Below are 19,872 nucleotides of genomic sequence, written 5' to 3' on the forward strand. Positions count from 1 at the left end.
ACATTTTTAGAAAAGCTCAAAATTTAGCAATTTGGTCAATGGTGTAATGGTCAGTGATGTTACTAATTTACAGATGTTCAGTATGACAGACTACTGATATTTTCTTGTGTTGTATGTGGAATTCAATAATGTGACCAGTAAAAATGTAAAATTTGGTCCATTTTGATTTCTCATGTTACTATTTCTTAAATAGACAGCAGAGGGATAAGGACACAGAGGAAGACAAATCATTAAGGTGTAAACAAAGTCGTTTGGTGTGAAATGCTCCATTCTAGAGGAACTTACAAATCAAATTTCTTCACAGTGGTGGTGATAAGAACCAAACATCTGAAGAGTATATTGACTCTAAAATCTCCATCATAGAATATTATTATTTGATGAAATGGTTACGAAAACATCACCTGATGTCTGAGGCATTGCTTCATGATAATTCTGAGAGAAGATTTTGCCTTAAAATGTATTTTTACATTCAGACTGCAGGGGTAGCCAGAACCCTGGCCACCCCTTGGATTTTACTCCTCAAAGAAAAACCTTTTTTAATTTAATCAGCATTACAAATAAAAACTCATAAGACACGTGTTGGTTCACCAATCATTTAGGAGCCCAATTAAAATGATTATAATGGTATTATAGGCATTGTGACCCTTGGTTCCTATGATTAGCACTGTATAGTATACACTGTGTTTCTCTACAATGTACTATTTCACATTAAAGCACTCTGAATTACTTTGTTTGCATCATAACAATTGAATTATGCCTAAATGAACAATTAGGTGTTGCTGATAAAAGGATCAGTGGTCAGTCCATTCTGTCTCAGTTTAGCCAGTGGTAATCAGTAATCAGTTTTGTTTAATATTGTCAGGACAACCTATTAATAATCAACCTTTTGTCATCAATTTGAGATTACTTAACTGAGGTTTAATGCTAATTGGCAATGTATAAGCATGTTAGACCAGCACAGCCTTCAGCAGGGTTCAGACACCTAACGTGTCTTGGCTAAGGGGTTATATTGGTAAGATAACCCAGATAGTGAGAGGAGAGTGGGCTACTGTTGGCCTGCTGACAGCAAAACTCTTGGCGGCCTACTGGTGGTTAAGCAGAGTTTTATACAAAACCACTCATTTTCATCTGACAGTCCAAATTACATACTTTTCTATCATTTCTATCTTACGTTTCTATCTTTTGTGAATTAGTTTTGTAAATGAATTTTAACAGCAGTGTCATGAATAAAGCCAGTTATACAGCTAGCACAGAGACAGTAATAACATTTCCAACAAAAACATTTTATAGTAGGCCTAATTCATTTTGAAGTTTGTAGTATTTTGTCTTAGTTTTTGTTCCAAAATGAAAGGCAATGTGCATTTAAAATCTGATTGAGGAGGTTAAAACTGGTAAGATCTGGGTGGTCCGAGGGTGGATAAACATTTAGTGGGGTGCCAACGTTATCAAGCCAGCGGATCAATGCATGCTTGCTACCTAGGAAGTTAAACATCTCTCTCTCTCTCTCTCTCTCTCTCTCTCTCTCTCTCTCTCTCGCTCTCTCTCTCTTTCTTCAGGACAGACTATTAATAGTCCTTTTGTAAATCAGGGTGTGGTTTTCCACGAAAGGTTTGTGTTTTTAATCAGCACGTGTTACAGAATGATCCTTCACTTCTCTCTGGCTTATTTGGACACTGAATCAGGGTGGTCACGGTGTGCCGGGGGGCTTTTTTTGGAGCGCAGCCTTATTGCAGTCAGAACTGACAAGCAGACCTACACATATTACATAACACCAGCGCGCGCGCGCTCAAATGCGTCTATTTCACCACAGCCTTAAAGCACAGACCAGTGGTCATTCCACTGCCAAGCCGTAAACACCAACGCATGCGCAATGGATAATTATTATGAATACAACTGAATAAGTAGCCAATAAAGCTGCCCTGCCCCTAATCGCTGTGCGCAGTGAGAGTCAAACTTTGGTACTAAGCAGGGAGCCTTGAATGGCCGGCCGGCTGGCTGGCTGGCTAACTTGGGCTGTCCTGTTTTTCACCCTTTCTGTCGGAGTGGGCGGGGCTTAGAGGGAGCCAGCGGTCCAAAACAAGGCACGAAGGAGCGGAAAAGTGAAGTGGCTGCAGCCCAGGGCGGCGAGGGAAGGAAAAGGCTCCCAACACCGCCATGATCTCGTAAAGCCGGGGGTTAAAGTGGCCCAAACGCGCGCGCAGGTGACAGGTAAGAGCTTCGCTGCTGCTGCCTTTACTTCCGGTGGTCGAGTTTTCCATGAATTTTGGGGGACTTCCTTTCATGGGTGGGCTTGGAGGGGAGCTGCATGCCCATGCACACACACTCAGAAGTGATTCAGACTTTTCACACCAGCCTGGTGCGCTGAAAGCTGGTGGCCTGTGGTCAGCACGTCTGTTGGGCTGCTGCCTTTTGGCTGTCAGAAGCTCAGCTGAAGTGACCTTGAGGACAGTTTTGTTGTTGTGTGTTCTCCCAGTGACTGCTGCCTACTAGTAAACATGTTCCTGCGAACTGTGTTGGGAAAGAGTGGTGCTGTGACAGACAGACAGACAGACAGACAGACAGATAGATAGATAGATAGATAGATAGATAGATAGATAGATAGATAGATAGATAGAAGTTCCAGAAAAGATCTTGATTGGCACAGAAACATTTAATTCACAGTGGTTTGATGTGAAATGCTTCATTGTACACTGTTAGAAGTAAAGGTTCTGTGCAGGTACATTTTTCATTCATCAAGGTGCAAACAATGAAAATGTACCTTAGAACAGTGGTTTTAAGGTCCGCTTGAGAACCATAAATAAGTTTTTCCCAGGTGAAAAGTATATATTTGTACCTTTTATGACCAAAATGCTTTGAACCAAATTAATACAATAAAAAGCCTGGAGACGAGACGGGGTGTGTGGAGCCAATACAGATTAGAAAATATAATTTCAGTGGATTAGGGTACAGGTATTTTCCCTGATTAATGGTGCTGAGATGTACCCTTGAGGGGACCATCTCAGTGACAAAAGGGCACTGCCCCAATTTCATATCTTTATTTCTGAGAGTGTAGAGACTCTGATTTCTTTACAGTGGTGGTAATGGGAACCTGGGGTCACAATGTCTACACTGCCAATATAACAATTTCATTTACTGTCCAAAATGACCAGTGAACCTATACCTGTAACCTGTATTCTAAGTTTTTATGTGCAATTGTTGATAATGGTAAAATAGTGGTTAATCTTCTTTGGGTACTATTTTGCCTTACAAAGCCCTATACATACCTCTTCACTTTTTTGGATTAAAAATAAACCGTATTCATAATCATTTGTGTTATAGTTTCCGTGAGGTAGATTACAGAGATATTAAATGTTTCAGATGTCTGGTTCTCCCACTGTGAACAATAATAAAGCGGTAAGTATTTATAAAATGAGACATTTCACATCAACCCACTCAGAATGACTAACCTGAATGACTTTGTTTAACGTCTGAGTGATTTGAAGCATTGGTGGAACTCTCCTTTATCCTTTAAAGAGAAACTTCAGACACTCACATCTTATTTACAGAAGTGGCTCTTTATAGAACCAATTAAAATTTCTTTATTGTTGCTCTATAGCATCGCTCCAGGGAACGCTTTAATTCTGGCACCCCTATTGTTAGGAGTGTAGGGGAGACTATAAAAGTTGACCTTAAAAAACACTATGGGTTTTAAAGTGTGTGCTTGAATACAACTGAGTATTTAAATATGACATTATGTTGTATTTAAGTAGCCAATGTGATAATGACTGGAATGGCATCATTTAATGTATTGCATATCAATGTTGAGGTAAAAAGAACCATTCAAGTTATATAATATATATAAATAATATATATATATTATAATATATATATATAAATATTCTGATTGCCTAGATCGGCAACCCAAACCTTGGGAGGCACAACATTTTATATCCATTTTACCATCTTGGCTGGAAATATGTCTCAGCATGTGCTAATGCTCTAGTATATGCTACAAAATATAATATAAATGAAAACATAGACTTACTTTGCTCTGCTTTAAGTTTTAGCTCAGCTACAGCTGCTTTTCTCACATCTCTGTGAGAAAAGTAGAATATTTTCTTGTAAAATGTCTCTCAACGTTCAACTTTTTTTTACGAGGCTAAAGTCAACTTCTCATTCACCAGCTTCTTGGTTGAATTTTCCCCTTCCACCTTAAATGGCACTTCATGCAACAGAAAGTAACTGCTGCGCCATTTAAGGCAGAACAGGAGAATTTGAACGAGAAACTAACTTCAGCTTCGCGACTTTTTACTGTTTAGTTTTTCATCACAGATTAAACTAATCTGGAGACCAGCTGGAGTGCTAATAGATGCAAATAAGTCAGTTTGTCTCCAAATGATCAATATTTGTCTTTAATCTCAGAGACTGCTGCCTGCATTGCTATGGTGACCAGCAGTCTGCATGACAATCTTCAGGGTTAAAAGGTGAATTAACAGTTACAGTTAATTCCAACGTTTAAGGACCATTTATTGCAGAGCTTTATTTTACTGCAAAGGAGGATTATTTTATTTTTTTCCTAAAAATCTAATTCTGCTGTGGAGCCACAACAGGCCAGTAAAACCCCTGGCCTAGCCTGTACTATGCCTCATTTTAAAAAAAGCATTCTGGGCTGAAACACTTCTTAACACATTAGCATAAAAAGAACGTGCTAAACTGCTCTAGGCTGAAAAGGCACACATATGTAAACATATTGGTTTAGTGACATCACAAAAAAATTATATTCAAAATGGGCTGTTTGTTTGGGCTGTTTGTTTGGGATCTTTGGTAATGTTAGCATGCAACATCAAGTTCTTTGATTTATAAAAGAAAAGGTGAGAAATGTTTGGTTTTTTTAATGAGATGAGCCCTTTAAACTAACCAAACAAGCAGGTCAAGTCTGCACTGCAGAATCAGGATGTGCACACGCAGCCTGAGGAAAAACACACTCAGGTCCAAGGCATTGGTGTATTTCTGTTTGCTTCAGTGGGTGGAACTTTAAGAACAAGCTGCTTCTGAACATAAGCCAAATGTCAGTATTATGCAAAATGTTGTTAATAATTCATAACAATAGACAAGTGTGACATCAGAGCATCCCTTTTCCACTGCAGCATCTGACTGTTCTCTGGGTTTTTCCCCCTCTGTACCTGCAGCAGGTCTGGGAGAGAATGGACACTATGGGAGAGACTGACAGAATGACCTCTGACCCCCAGATCAAGTCTGCACTGCAGAATCAGGATGTGCACACGCAGCCTGAGAAAAACACACCTGCACACTCAGGTACACTCCGTCTCACGCACTGGCAGGTAGATGTTGCCCTCTGGCCTCTTGAGGGTCTGAGATTACCATTCCACCACTCCACACCACATGAAAGGTTTAACTAGAGGTCATTTTTGCAGTCTTGCTTGGCAGCTATTCGTGTGATTTTGCTATAGAAGCGGCTGATCTGGTATGGCAAATTTTATGGCTCTGCCTGTGTGCAGCTGTGAACTGTGTAAATCCAACCCAAAATTATCACATTTTGATTCATATAAATGTGATATTCCAGAAAAAAAGCCAACTACATTCTTTACCAAAACATGCAAACAATAAATATTAAGCCATGTGTGCTTACATAATTCACAGAAGTAGAAATATTTAGGCATTCACCCTTTTTTCAGCTTTCATTCTTTTCAGGAGATTTCTTTAACATTTTCAAAGAAATCTGCAGGGATATTTTTCTACACCTCCAAAGTTCAGTCTTGGAAGTTAGTTGCATTTTCTGCCTGTAATAATCAGTGTTCCCAAATGTAGACTCTTCAGTTTCTACAACCTTACTGCACGTTACACTACAAAAAGTGGTCATAATTAAAAAAAATCAGCTACACTTTACAATGTGTGAAAATTTCATGATGAATAGACCAATAAAAATGTTCCAAAATTACTTGATATAAAATCGTTTTACATTAACTTACATTAAAGAAGGTTTTTCCCTTTTGCTTTCTGTTTTACTCACTGTGGTTTTACTCTCCCCTTCCTTCTGCAATCTTCTATATCATATGCCATTTAATAACCTTCCTTTATAAGCAGTAAAAATAGTCAGATATATAACTCGTATAGCTATTTTATGGCCACTAATGAAAGATTGAAGTTTATGGTACCTAGATATATTACACAGAAAATACTAGGCAAACAACTTTATTTTTGTTTGTTTTTCTGTTTATTGCACCAGCTGCTGTGAGATGCACTTGTTTTTTTTTTCTAGTTCTAATTTAATCGTTTCCCTTCTTTAGTCTAGCTGAATTATTAAAAAAACAATGTGTGGGCTTAACTGAGAGCTAGTGGTCTATAGATATAAACCCCAATGATTACTACATTCAGTGGTGTCCCCTTGCTACTATTTGGTGGATTACATGGGTGGATTGCATGGATCCTTATATTTATGAAAATACTTAACTGGTGGACAGTAATGCACTGAATAACTACCAAAAGTACGTGAACTGAAATATAGAATTATGTTGATGTAATGCATTTTTGGTCAATTTTAGCCATCTCATATGCAGGTCTCTAATGAAAATATTTCTACATGAATGATTTACTCCTGATGTACTGTTATGAAACACACGGATTTCTGAACTGTACCCCTGGATCTTGTGGCTGTGAATGGAAAATCAGATGCTTTGGTTCAGAGATCATGTGTCAGGAATGCTCTTTGTGAGTATGATTTAAACCCTTGCTGCACAGGGCTACGGTGGTATTTTAATAGTCATTTGATTATTGTCAGACATTACAAATTAAGAAATGACAGTCGACAGTTCTTACTACATTAATATACAGTATTTTGCAAAAATCAGAGACCTGCATTCATTTCATTTTCTGTCAAAACCATCATTAGGTACAAGTAATTAATTTTTCAAGAGGCATTTCTAACTAAATTAGAAATGACAATCCACTCACATAAGAAGGAGGAAAGTCAAAGGAAAATGAGTGAAAAACAGACGAAACTGGAGCTCAAAAACGTTTTTAAAAGATAACTTCGATCATGAGAAGCAAAGAATTCAACCAACTTCTAAGACTGAACTTTGATCATGTGGAAGAAAATCCCTGCAGATTTCCTCAAAAAAACTAAAAAGACTCCTAAAAAGAATAGTTGTAATAAAGGCAAAAGACTGGATAAACTAAATACTGAAATATTTGATATTACAGTATATTTAGTTGTTGAGGTTTTGTGTCATTTGATGAAGAATGAGATCAAAACATGCAATGTAAGTTAGAATCAAAGAAAGCAAAACTACAAGAAACTGACACTGAAAACATCTGTCAGTTTGAAACACACCTAAAACAAGACAAAAGACTCTGGCCTTGTTTTTGTACAGGCATGTTTCAGCTGCCAGCAAATCACAGCACATACTTGTCACATGTCACTGAGTTTTGTGTGAGACACTTCATTGCTCCTTCACCAGTAATTGATAATTATAATCATTATATAATTAATTTATTATATCCCAAATCAATATTCACCATCAGTTTTATTGCATAATCATTATTGTCTAACATGATTGCATTATCAATTCCAGAGTGCTGAGGGTGAAGGCTAGGTTACTATATGATAACAACATAGCATAACACACATACCCACAAACACACAAAAATACAGTGCTGTGTCAGATTTCCAGTAAGAAAGGCTATTCAGTACATGTTATTTATTATTTTTTAATGTCAGAAAATTATACAGACATATAATTATATTATATATGAAGCAATCTCAAATAATTTAGTACTTTTTGGAACCACTTGTTGCTTTTATTACAGTCCATTTTCAGAGACCTCCTTGAAGTTTGATTAGATTTATTTGACACATTTCTACCAAATTAGGAGCACAACAGGCAGGACAGAGACAGACTAAAGAAGTAATGCAATCTAGTAATGCTGTGGGTGGAACATTGAGAATACAAAGGTTTGTTTTTGTTTGTCTGAGTTGCGTCAGATATGTGCATAAATAACAAAAATGCTAAATCTAGACTCTGATTATCAGCTGGGCCAATAATCAGTTGACTCCTACTCTCAGGTCTTGCAGGTGGTTGCTAATAGTCCCTCTTTATATCCAGCTTTGGAAACTCCTGTTTTTCCACTTACGTCCTTTGAGTTTCCCCTCCCTTGCAGGTGGTTGATTTTATTTTTAGTCTCTTCAGAAATGCCTTGTATCCTAAATAACTTTTACTTTATATTTTCTGTTTTGACTGGAAATTACATACATGAAGCAAGCATAGTTTTGCTATGTATAAGCATACAGTTATTAACAGGCATGTCATCACCCCATGAAAAGAGCTGAATGAGTGAGCTCTGCCTGAGGGCAGTTCACATTTCAACCAGCCACATGCCTTACAGTGAACAGACTAAGAATATTCAGCATAGAAATCAAGTATGGACCCTCACCTTACTGTGAATGTTCACGCCAATAAGATTCCTGCACTGACAAATATGATGCATTCAGTTTATTTGATTCATATATGTAGACTGTATATTTTCCACATGAATAAAGTATGTTACAGTGCTGTGCGCATGTGGGATCCTGCTGAGTTTCTCAGTTTACTTTTGCCAATAATTTTATAGTATATTCAAAGCATCACATTTTTCAGTGGGTGGTTTAAATCCCAGGCTTATTACATACTGAGGCTTATTATTCAGTAACTACAGGGGCTTAAATGCAAACTGTCTGAGCTATTCTTAGGTTATAGAAGTGTGTAATAAAACTTTGGACTTGCCAGACGAAGCTGCCATGTCAGGGGTTAAAGAGATGGTTGTAGAGCCATCATTAGTAGTGCTGACATGTCAGGAAAGAGAACTGATTGGTTCTATATACATTGGAGAAGAACTGGGAAAACAAAAAAATACTAAATGTTTTCTTGGATATTTATCTGTCATCTGTTCTTTCAGCGAGGATGTGTGCTTTAGATCATCACCGTGCGTTTTTGAGGTAGCTGGATGTCTAAGCTTATTTTTCAGTTATCAAAGTGTATTATTCAGTAACTACTATAAACTATTCATTTACTATTATGAAAATCATATGTCAGTTATGTTATTATGAGATTGAGAACCTGAAGTCTGGACTTGATGAAGGTTCTCAAGCACACACAGTGTTAAGATTCATTCTTCAGGGATAGTCTTTGTTTTGTGACTTTATAGTAAATGTTACATTTACTTTACTCTCTCTCTCTTTCTCTCTCTTTCTCTATATATCTATCTATCTATCTATCTATCTATCTATCTATCTATCTCTCTCTCTCTCTCTCTCTCTCTCTCTCTCTCTCTCTCTCTCTCTCTCTCTCTCTCTCTCTCTCTCTCTCTCTCTCTCTCTCTCTCTCTCTCTCTCTCTCTCTCCAGGTTGTGGTGCATTGCTGGTGCTGTGTGCCGTGTCCATTGCATCTCTCAGCGGCCTGATGCTGGGCTATGAGCTGGGTCTGATCTCTGGAGCTCTGCTGCAGCTTAGGGAGGTTCTGGCCCTCTCATGCCCACAGCAGGAGCAGGTTGTTGGGGCTCTGCTGCTTGGAGCATTCCTTCTCTCCATGGTGGGTGGCTCCATCGTGGACCGTTATGGCCGCCGTTTCTCCATCATCCTGACGGCAGTTCTGTGCGCATGTGGGACACTGCTGAGCGTGTGTGTACCATCCTTCTGGGCACTGCTGTTGGGACGGACGTTCGTGGGCATGGCAGTGGCTCTCTCAGGCACTGCCTCGTGTCTGTATGTGGCAGAGGTGGCACCCGCAACCTGGCGGGGTCGTTGTGTGTGTGTTTATGAGCTGATGGTGGTCCTGGGAGTGCTGCTGGGGTTCGGGCTGAGCTGGGCATTCGCAAGTGTAGAGGGTGGCTGGAGGTTCACCTTGACCGCTGTACTTCTACCTGCATTCCTTCAGGTCTGTGTGATGCCCCTGCTTCCCCAGAGCCCCCGTTTTCTACTCGCCCACAGGAGGGAGAAGGAGGCTTGGGCCACGTTGGCCCGCTTGCGGGGTGCTGCCAGCCCAGATGCTGTAGAGGAAGAACTTCGGACCATAAGGGTCGCACTGGGGGCTGAAAATCAGCAGCGATTTCTGGACCTCTTTCGTTCGCAGGACAACATGCGCAGGAGGTTGTTTGTGGGCTTGGCTTTGGTGTTTTTGCAGCAGGCGACAGGACAGCCCAACTTGCTAGCCTACGCCTCCACTGTCCTCCGCAGTGTGGGTTTTCATAGCAACGAGGCAGCTACGCTGGCCTCCACTGGGTTGGGTTTGGTTAAAGTTGGTGGGACCATTCCTGCGATCCTGTTAGTGGACCGAGTTGGGCCCAAAGCCTTCCTGTGCTTGGGGGCTGTTGTCATGACGTTGTCTACTGCAACGCTAGGAGCAGTTACCTTGCAGAGTCAAACCCACGTCTCCAGCTTGTGCCAAAGCCCTGTTCTTCTCAACCACACCCCAGAGGGGAGGGGGTATGACAGTGACTTTCACACACACCTGCTTCAGGGCTTGTATAATGCCCACTTTCGGTCCAAACTGAATAATACGCACTATAGAATAAGCCCTGCCATTTTACGCTCATTTAACGACACTCAGGTGCACCAGGATTTAAACTCAACAGAGGACCATAGTGTAGTAGTGAGGAACTCTGGGATACCAGCACAGGACTCCGGGAGAAAGAGAGCTGAAATTGCACTAGAATCCATGTCCATGAGTGAGGTGTCTCCTTCACTGAAATGGATCTCTCTGGTCAGTCTGCTAATATATGTGGCCGGTTTCTCATTCAGCCTGGGACCAAGTAAGAGTCACTGCTGTGATATATACCCTATCACAGCACATTCATACAACATTATTAATGCACCAGAAAGAGTTCTGCTATTTTTTTACTTATTTAATGTCAAGCATGTTGCAATAGAAGAACCCTTTTTGGTGATATATAGAACCCTTTTTACAAAGGTTCTATACAGGACCATCTATAGCGCATTCTCCATCAATCTGAAGAACCCTTTCATTTCCATAATTTTTAAGTGTGTACATTGACCATTTAATCAATTATCCTTAAAATAAATTAGATTAATATTACCAAAGAATATTATCAAAATTTCTTACAATATAAATTTATATGTCATGTTTTGGAATTAACTCTTGAATTGTAACAGCACATTATAATAGATATACACATTTTAAAGTGAAGAGGGCAAAGTTATTGGACTGGTACACTGTGTCCATTACCCTGAGTTCAAGCATCAAAATCCAGATCAGAACAGAAAATGTCAGAAATGCTGCATCTCTAGCTTGAGGCTTTTACATGATCCGACAAATTTTTGACAAAACTCCTGTGAACCCACAAGGCGTTACCAGTGTGACTTTGATATGCTGCAAAGCATATTGTGGTTGCAGTATGTACACGCTCAAAAAAGATGGTTCTTCAAGGGTTCTTTAATAAAAACAAAGGTTCTATCTCGATCCGTGGACACTCAAAGAATCATTTGCATGCTTAAATGGATCTTTGCAGGGTGAAATAGTTAATCAGATTGCTGAATTCATCAGATTGGTTCTGTATAGAATGTTTTAAAAGGGGTCCTATATATCACCAGAAAGGGTTATTCTGTTGTTACAACCTTGACATCATAACAACAGCAGTACCATTTTCATGCTATGTATAATTCTTTTAATAATTATATTATAACATTATATGTATATATACATACAACACATTTTCCATCAGTCTGAGGAACCATTTAATGATGCAAAGAACATGCAAAGCATGCAAATGGATCTTTCAGAGTTCATTGTTGTGTATAGAACCTATGTCTTTACTACAGAACCTATGAAGAGGCTTCTTTTTTTTAAGTGTAGCAATACAGTTGCAGCCTGGTATTTTGTCCACATTGTGGAGCCCTATTATTAAGGCATTAAGGCATTAGCTGACAGTCTTAGCCCAGTCAGTGTAATTTACGTAATCATTAGTCCTTAAAAATCTCCCTGAATAAAGCAACACTTTTAATGCATGATTACTGTTTACTACACATCACACTACCATAATTAACCCATCTTTAGGACTGTTTTAGGGTATTTTGAGTCCCTCCTTAATGGAGTTTTTTCCACCCTGATATCCGTTTCCCAGCAATTCCTAGTATGTGATGGGCTTCGCATATTCAGATAGTGACCTGAGAAGTGAAATGAACTTTCTTAAAAGGACTAGGCTGTTCTGAAGCACTCACAGGAAGCAAGGGGACTTTAGTGATCAGTGTGTTTAACATAAACCTAAATGACATAATGATAACCCATGTAGCAGCATGTTCCTCCATTTTTTAGTAGTTTCTTGTAACATTCCAATTAATGTTACCTTTCTTAAATATAGCCTTTACACAGCACAGTTAAGTCAGCCTGCCTTTGCTGAGCAGCTGTAACACCCTGTTAACAAAACTGCTTGTGTATTTTACCATTTGAATATGTCCACAATGAGAAGATAGCAGGTCACATAGCAGCAATAAGATGCACATTATGGATAGAATTCCAGATTACTGGAAAATATTATATTCCATATTATTGAAACTTACAACAAATCAGTGAATCCTTGATGTGATGTGATTCAAAATGGGCTTGCATCATTTTTTTACCAACATGAGTTACGTTGCTGTATGCTGGCTCATGTAAATGCCGTTATTCATGTACATGTACAGAAACACATCATCTGCAAGCTACAAAGCAAAATGATTCCATGATTGAGGCACCATTTAGCCCTTAAAACACAAAATATTATAATTGTTCAACTTTGAATCAAAGAAAACATGCATTAAACCTTTCAAAAACGTGTTATCCCATCTCTGTTTTTACCAGGTTTCTGAGCTGACAGTGGCTTAAAGGAGTAACAGGGTTGAAAGTAACAGGGTTAGGCATAGTTTTAGCAAAGACACAAAATGTGACTTACTAGCATCCATCCTAATGCCATGAGGACATTAAGGACACTTAAAATGTATGGTTAAAAAATGTACTCTCAATCTACAACAGTATCTGTCTATAGCAAGGTTAAGGTTTCAGAAGCTTAACTGCAATACAAACATCAAGTTATTTATATTGTCACTCTATTATGTAATCACTCTGTCTGTGTGTGTTTGTTTGCAGTGGTCTATGTGGTTTTGAGTGAAATTTTTCCCACTGGGATCAGAGGAAAAGCTGTGTCTGTGGTGTCAGCCTTTAACTGGGCCATGAACCTGCTCATATCAATGACCTTCCTTACACTCACAGGTAAGAGACATTCACCAGTTTGTATTAGGGCTGTGACTTCTGATTATATAAGTAAAGGTATAATCTTCTGTTTGGTGATTAATACATTTTATAGCAGTTGGTGTAGACTAATGAGTAAGCCTGCTCCCCTCCATGCAGCAGAACAGGGTTCAGTTCCTTGCTCAGACAGGAACAGCATGCTAACGCTAAGTGTCCTAACTAGGGTAGCACCAATGCCATATCAGTATTAGCTGATGCTGATACTGGCACTAAAACACAGTATTGGTATGAGCGATTAGAATACCGATACCACAAAGTAATTTCTTATACACACACCCACTACTGAGTGATGCTTACATGCATGCCAGTAGACAGAACTTAGCAACACATTGGCAGTGTGGGTTAACAGGTTTTACTGACAGTATTTCATAAAAATGCAATGGTGATATACCAGTTGAAATTCTTCATAAGCTATTAGTTTCAGTGGTATGTTGCAAGTAAGCCAGATAATGCAAAGTATAAACAGTGCAAAACATGCTAATGGTAGCTCTTTATCTGAAAGGCTGAGTCAGGCTTCTTTCAGTATCCCTTTACTTCTTACTGTGTAGTCAGTTACAGTCTGAGTTAATGATAGTCCAGGGTGTTTTTGAGGGAGTGAATGTTAGAAAGACTTAAGAAAGGAACTGCTGGTATCTTGGGGTAATGATAGTCTTTAGTCTTGCTTTTTGCCTTTAGCATATCAGCCTGCTAATGTGCGCGCAAGCCTTGTCTGCGATGTGCCACCATCATTTGACTGCATCAGACAGCAGCATGGACTAACAGGCTATTGTTTTCATTAAGGTGAGAAATCTGCTGAAAATAGCTGCTACTGACAGCTTTAATGACTGTAATGTTGCCTGACCTCCAGCAGAGTCTGAGATGTAAGTGTGAATGAACAGGAAGCACAAATGAGACAAATCACAAATCATTTAGCATTGCTATGAGAAGCTGTATGCTTACACAACAGGTTTATCTAAATGTTGTCCAGTTCTGTTTTTAACTATTTTACACAAAAAACTTCAGCTGTTAATATAGTTCTTATTACTAATTATTTAGTAATAAATACTAATGATATATAATAAAAAATATTTTTAAGCATCTAAAATGGTCTAAATATCTGAGAAGTGGAATTGTATAAATGTCAGAACTTATAAGCTAGTTAATTTAGAGTTACTAGTGGTACTCCATATCAGTCAGGTTAAGTATCAGAATCAGAAGAGAAAAAGCATTATTGGTGAGTCTCTTCTCCTAACCTTGCTGTTTTATAGCTCTGCAACACAATTAATTGTGGACATGGTGTCTGCCAAATACATAAACATAAAACATTTCTTTCTTTTAAAGACTAAGCAGGCTTAATAATAAAAAGCCATACATACCAAAAGATTCTAAAATGCTCATCAGATAAGAAAAACTAAGAAGCCTTCATTTAAAAAGACATACAAACATTCTGCATATAATGCATTTAATGGATGTGTCCCTTAGGTTTCTTACTGTTAGACAGACCAGCAGAATTTAAAATATGCATTGGCATCATGCAAGCTTTCAACTAATTTGTGTCAGTTTATCAAACAGTAAAATGTAACCGATAGTTTTATTATTGTATTATATGTTATGATACCCCTAACATGGATCCACCAAATGACTTTCTATCAAGCAGGCTCAATCTTCTTACTGATAAACAGCAAAATCATAGAGATGGGGTGAGGGAGCTGTATGTTGGTATTTACTATATAATAACAAAACCTTTTTTTCTTTTAATTGAATATTGTAATTATTGGATAATCACTGAATGAATAACATTCATTGATTTTCTTGATCAAGTTATAAACATCTGGATTGACAAAGCTTTCTTCTTATTATTTGTGCGATCCACAATTATTGACCTCAATAATTAATAATTAGCTCAGTTTTTTGTTTTGTTTTTAGAAATGATGGATGACCGGAATTCCATAACTTAAATAATTAAAAATCAACCAGTGTCAGTAATAAGCAAGTGAATATCATGTGGTCTTTGAGAGGTTTTCAGATGTTTTTGAGGATATTATTGGAGATTTATGGTGGGATGTTATGTAATATCTTAAGCAATGACTTTCATTAGATAATCCTTTTCATAATAGTCCTTGCAAGCCAGAAGGTTAATGGCTCACCCATGTGTTATTAACCTACTGCTTAATGATAATAAAGAAGGCTGCTGATAACAGCTCTCAGTAAAAATGTTCATACATGTCTTGGGTTATTGTACACAGAAAAAGATGGTTCTTCAAGTGTACCATAAGTTCTGTATAGAACCATTTCATGCTTAAATGGCTCTTTGCATAGTGAAATGATTCCTCAGATGGATGAAGAATGTGTTGTATATTTTTTAAATAATTTTTTTTGTAAATGGTTCTATATAGCAACAAATAGGGTTCTGCTATTGTTATGATGTCCAGCTTGTCACAATATAATAACCCTTTTTGGTACTATACCTGAACGATGAATCTATATAGAACCATATGCCTCACATTGTCCATCTGTCTGAGAAATCATTCACCATTCAAAGTATCATTTAAGCATGAAATGGTTCTATATAGAACTCATAGTTTATTGCCTATGCAAAAATAAAAAAACCCTTGAAGGACCTTTAGTATATTTAGTATATTATATGAAGTATATTTAATTGAAATAAGTACTTTTTAAGTTTGGGTTTGAGGTGATAATGTTGGGTAAAGGATATAAATACCAACAACTGCCAGCTATAGCGCTTCTATCTGAGCATTATCTACACGGATAACACAGAGAGCTATCCACACTCCACTCCTGTCAGAACACAGGTCACTAGATGTGCTTGTGTAAGTGAAACAGTTGATCTGAAGACTTGAAAGAAGCTCTGACTCAGCCTACCCATCAGGCATCCAGCGCCTTACATTAGACAGTTAAACCTGTCATTAAAATGAGTCTGTACACAGTGAATGCATGCAAAGTGACTTGGCTAATGAAAATGAACCTAAAAGCCAAAGGTTCATGAATGGGAGAGGTAAGGCTATGAAGATTCAATATTTTTTCCACAAAATATATGAAGATACAGGTGGCAAATTACTAAACAGTTCTTTTTGTGCTTTAAGCTAATATTTTAAAGTGATAGTCCAGCGAAAAATACTCAAATGTAGTTGATCATACAGTTTACAGTTGCATGCAAAGTTTTTATTTATTGTACTGATGTATTGTTTTTTCCCCATAATGTTCTATATGAATGTACTTGCAGCTGAAATTAGTGAAAATTAGTGAAATTATTTTCACTTAGAAAATGACATGACTGTACAGAATGTTTGGTGCCTGCAGTTTTCTTCCTTAGATTCGCACTAGAGCTATGAGACTAATGAAGCTAACAAGCTTCGTGGAAGCTTATACCTCAGAAATTAGCATCATGCTAACTGCCTGTGTAAATCATCACAGTCTTTTCTCAAACCATGTCAAGTTGTTGAATATCTCAAATTACATTATGTGTTTTCCAGATGGAGATCAGGCATACTGTCATCTATCCATACAGTAGTAGCCATCTTTAAGCATACTTTTTATCTGTACATTAGTTCATTTTTATTGTTTTTTAAACATATTTATATAGAATATTTTTAGACAATATTAAATTGACTGGCGACCTGTCCAGGGTGTATCCTGCCTTCCGCCCGAAGACTGCTGGGATAGGCTCCAGCATCCCCCCTGACGGAGAAGCGGCTTAGAAAATGGATGGATGGATGGATATTAAACCTCTAAGATAGATTTAACTTCAACATAAGCTGCATTTTGTGGTATAGTGGTTGCTCTATGACATACTGTGGAGGTTAGTAAGCTTGTTGTGTGGTTGCAGAGAGGATTGGCCTGCCCAGTGTGATCTTCATATACGCTGCTATGAGCTTTGTGCTGCTGATGTTTGTGATGGTGTTTGTGCCGGAAACGAAGGGACGATCGCTGGAGCAGATCTCCAAAGAGCTTGCCATGAAGTGAGGACACACACACACACACACACACATTTTATATATATATATATATATATATATATATATACATTTTTATATATACACACACACACACTCACCGGCCACTTTATTAGATATACCTTGGACCCCCTTTTGCCTTCAGAACTGCTGTAAATCTTCGTGGCATACTTTCAACAAGGTGTTGGAAACATTTGTCAGAGATTTTGTTTATTTATTTGAGTTATTTAGGTTTTATTGGTGTTGTTGATTTTCTAAGTTAACACATCCTCTAATGGGAGTGCCATAACATGTAAAATGTGCCATAACTTTGGCACAGGTCATATTTTATGCTTTATTCCCTCCCAATTCTAAATTCAACAACTCTGAATAGCAGTTGTTCAGTAAAACATGCAGAGGTGTATTCTCTGCAGAGAAGGTGCTAATTTATTTTCATTTTTGCGTATGACTACATATATTTATTCTTGTTATTATTAGTAGTAATAGTAATAGTAGTAGTAGTATTATACAAGATACTATTTGTTAATTGTTAGCACAGTACTGGCTTTGGCAATACTAATATCTAAGAAGGCTACAGTATAGAAGTATGCACATGCAAATTGCACATTTTTTATTGTGTGCTGTGAATCTTAGATGTCCCAAAGGAGTTCCTGTTAATGTTTAGGCCTAAAATGTACTTAGCAGAGAGTAAATTCAGCATGTTATAAGGAAATGTAGTCCCCAAAGAAGACAGATTTATTTTCGGATTTACCATGATCAACATTACAAAAACTCTGAAAATACGTGTAGGTCCACTGGACATTTTGCATAGTAAACAAAAGGCTATATTTGCATTGAAATTATTGTGACCTCTGGTTCCTATCACCACCATTGTAAATAGACAGTACATTTTTCTACAGTGAATCATTTCACATGAAAACACTTACTGACCTGACCTGACTTGTTTTGCAGGAACCACCTTGACAGCACTCTTTTGTGCCACGCATGGCGAAAGAAGCCCAAAAGTGACCTACCGCTGGAGGAAAAATCCCTAGCTACGGTCTGAATCTGCACTCAGGAGAGAGAGAATGATACATTAATGAAATGAACCCAGGAGTTTGATGGAGCAGTGATGGAAGAATGGCTGATCTGATTATTAGAAGATAGGAGAGTGGTTGCTTACAAGACTGCTCTGAGCACAATATGCTACCCTAGAATACAGTCCGTGAAATGGCTACTGATGTAATGTTAAGAATTAGCTGTTTCTGACACTGTGTCACAGCACATAGAGGAGTTTAAAATGCAAGTGTTTATTGTCTTAATCTTTTTGAAGCACCTGATTTAAAAACATGTAGTGTAGTTTTGGTACGGATACAGGTATGGGAATAACTGTAAAGCCTTGAAAATAAGACTTTTTGTGATTTTGTTTTAAGATTATTTCAATAGATTCATACATTTCCCTCAGCATGTGTTATGAGTTGTTTGTATATGGATGGTCATGCATCCTGAATGAATCATCCTATTGCTGTGTAGAACTCGGATCATTACCAAAGCCTTACATCTTAGAACTGGTAACTTTGCTCCAAGTAATTCTGGACCATTTTTTATTGGTCCATTCATCATGAAATGTTCACTCAGTGTAAAATGCAGCTGCCGGGCAGGTTGGTTTTCATATGATCGTATTATTGATTTGAGTATATGCAATGAAGAACCACTATGAATGGGGGGAATTGACTTAAAAAAGTATCAAATGTAAAGCACACCAGCCAAATGTAGTTCTGTTGGATAAAATTTGGTTATTGTAATTGGCTTAGTGGCCCAGTCACTTCAACAGGCTATCTGTTCTCATTAGGAGGCATCTGTTCCTTGTGCCCTCAGATTGGTTACATTTATATATATATATATATATATATATATATATATATATATATATATATATATATAAATAAGGCCCTCATTTATAATAATCCCTTAAGCCCTCTGAAGGGTTGAATAACAATAGGGCAGAGCTCAGCAACGTCTTGTTACAGCTCCACAGCAGAATTAATTTTTAGGTAAAAATAAAAATAATCCTCCTTTGCAGTAAAATACAGCTTTGCTGATCGTTCTAACACAGTTTAAACAATAAATGGTCTTAAATGCTGGAGTGAACCCAGATAGTGAGCATATATCAGTCTGCTGGCTTGATAAGGTTGGCACCCTGCTGACTCTTTGCCACCATTGGTCCACCGTCTGGCCACCCAGATTACTGTCCTGCATACAAGCTCTAACTAGTTTTTAATCTCCTAAAGAGACATATTTTAGAAAATAAACTAAAGGCAAAAATGACAAACATCAGAAATTAAACTTTACGGCTAGGCCTAATATAAAATGATTTTATAGACAATAGTGTTGGTGGCACTGTGCTAAATTAAAATTATTTGTTAAACTAATTTACAAAGTATTACTAAAGAAAGGTGGAAAATAGTAAATGGAATTTTGTCTAATACTGTGCTTAACCACCAGTGGGCCGCCCAGAAAATGCTTAGCGAAACGTAAGTGGACAGCCAGCTTTGCCAGCAGGGGCCCACTAACTTTTTGCTATCAGTGAATGTAGCCTGTATCTGCTAATTCACCAACCTCTGACCCTGAAGACTGGCACACAGACTGCTGGTCACCATAGCAAT

The 19,872-nt window shown here is 37.9% G+C and overlaps 1 protein-coding gene across 2 annotated transcripts; it reads left to right on the forward strand.

Moving 5' to 3' along the window:
• Nucleotides 1–1,940: 1,940 nt before the first annotated feature.
• On the forward strand, nt 1,941–18,670 carry slc2a12 (solute carrier family 2 member 12). Of its 2 annotated transcripts, none has more exons than XM_017707228.1 (6): nt 1,941–2,208; nt 5,169–5,295; nt 9,379–10,782; nt 13,113–13,235; nt 17,101–17,233; nt 18,179–18,670. In XM_017707228.1, the coding sequence occupies exons 2-6, from the start codon at nt 5,184–5,186 to the stop codon at nt 18,270–18,272; spliced, it is 1,866 nt and encodes a 621-aa protein (XP_017562717.1). In that variant the 5' UTR covers nt 1,941–2,208; nt 5,169–5,183; the 3' UTR covers nt 18,273–18,670. The 2 variants fall into 2 exon arrangements, with proteins under 2 accessions (XP_017562717.1, XP_017562724.1); XM_017707235.1 differs by having other exon boundaries at nt 5,172–5,295.
• Nucleotides 18,671–19,872: the final 1,202 nt, after the last annotated feature.

Source organism: Pygocentrus nattereri, chromosome 9, assembly GCF_015220715.1.
Source record: "Pygocentrus nattereri isolate fPygNat1 chromosome 9, fPygNat1.pri, whole genome shotgun sequence".
Classification (NCBI taxonomy): domain Eukaryota; kingdom Metazoa; phylum Chordata; class Actinopteri; order Characiformes; family Serrasalmidae; genus Pygocentrus; species Pygocentrus nattereri.

Bases quoted from the DNA above. Each gene is read 5' to 3' on its own strand.
- slc2a12 (XM_017707228.1), top strand. From the start codon at position 5,184: ATGGACACTATGGGAGAGACTGACAGAATGACCTCTGACCCCCAGATC. The intron at 5,296-9,378 runs GTACACTCCGTC...CTCTCTCTCCAG, and splicing joins AAACACACCTGCACACTCAG to GTTGTGGTGCATTGCTGGTG. The intron at 10,783-13,112 runs GTAAGAGTCACT...GTTTGTTTGCAG, and splicing joins CTCATTCAGCCTGGGACCAA to TGGTCTATGTGGTTTTGAGT.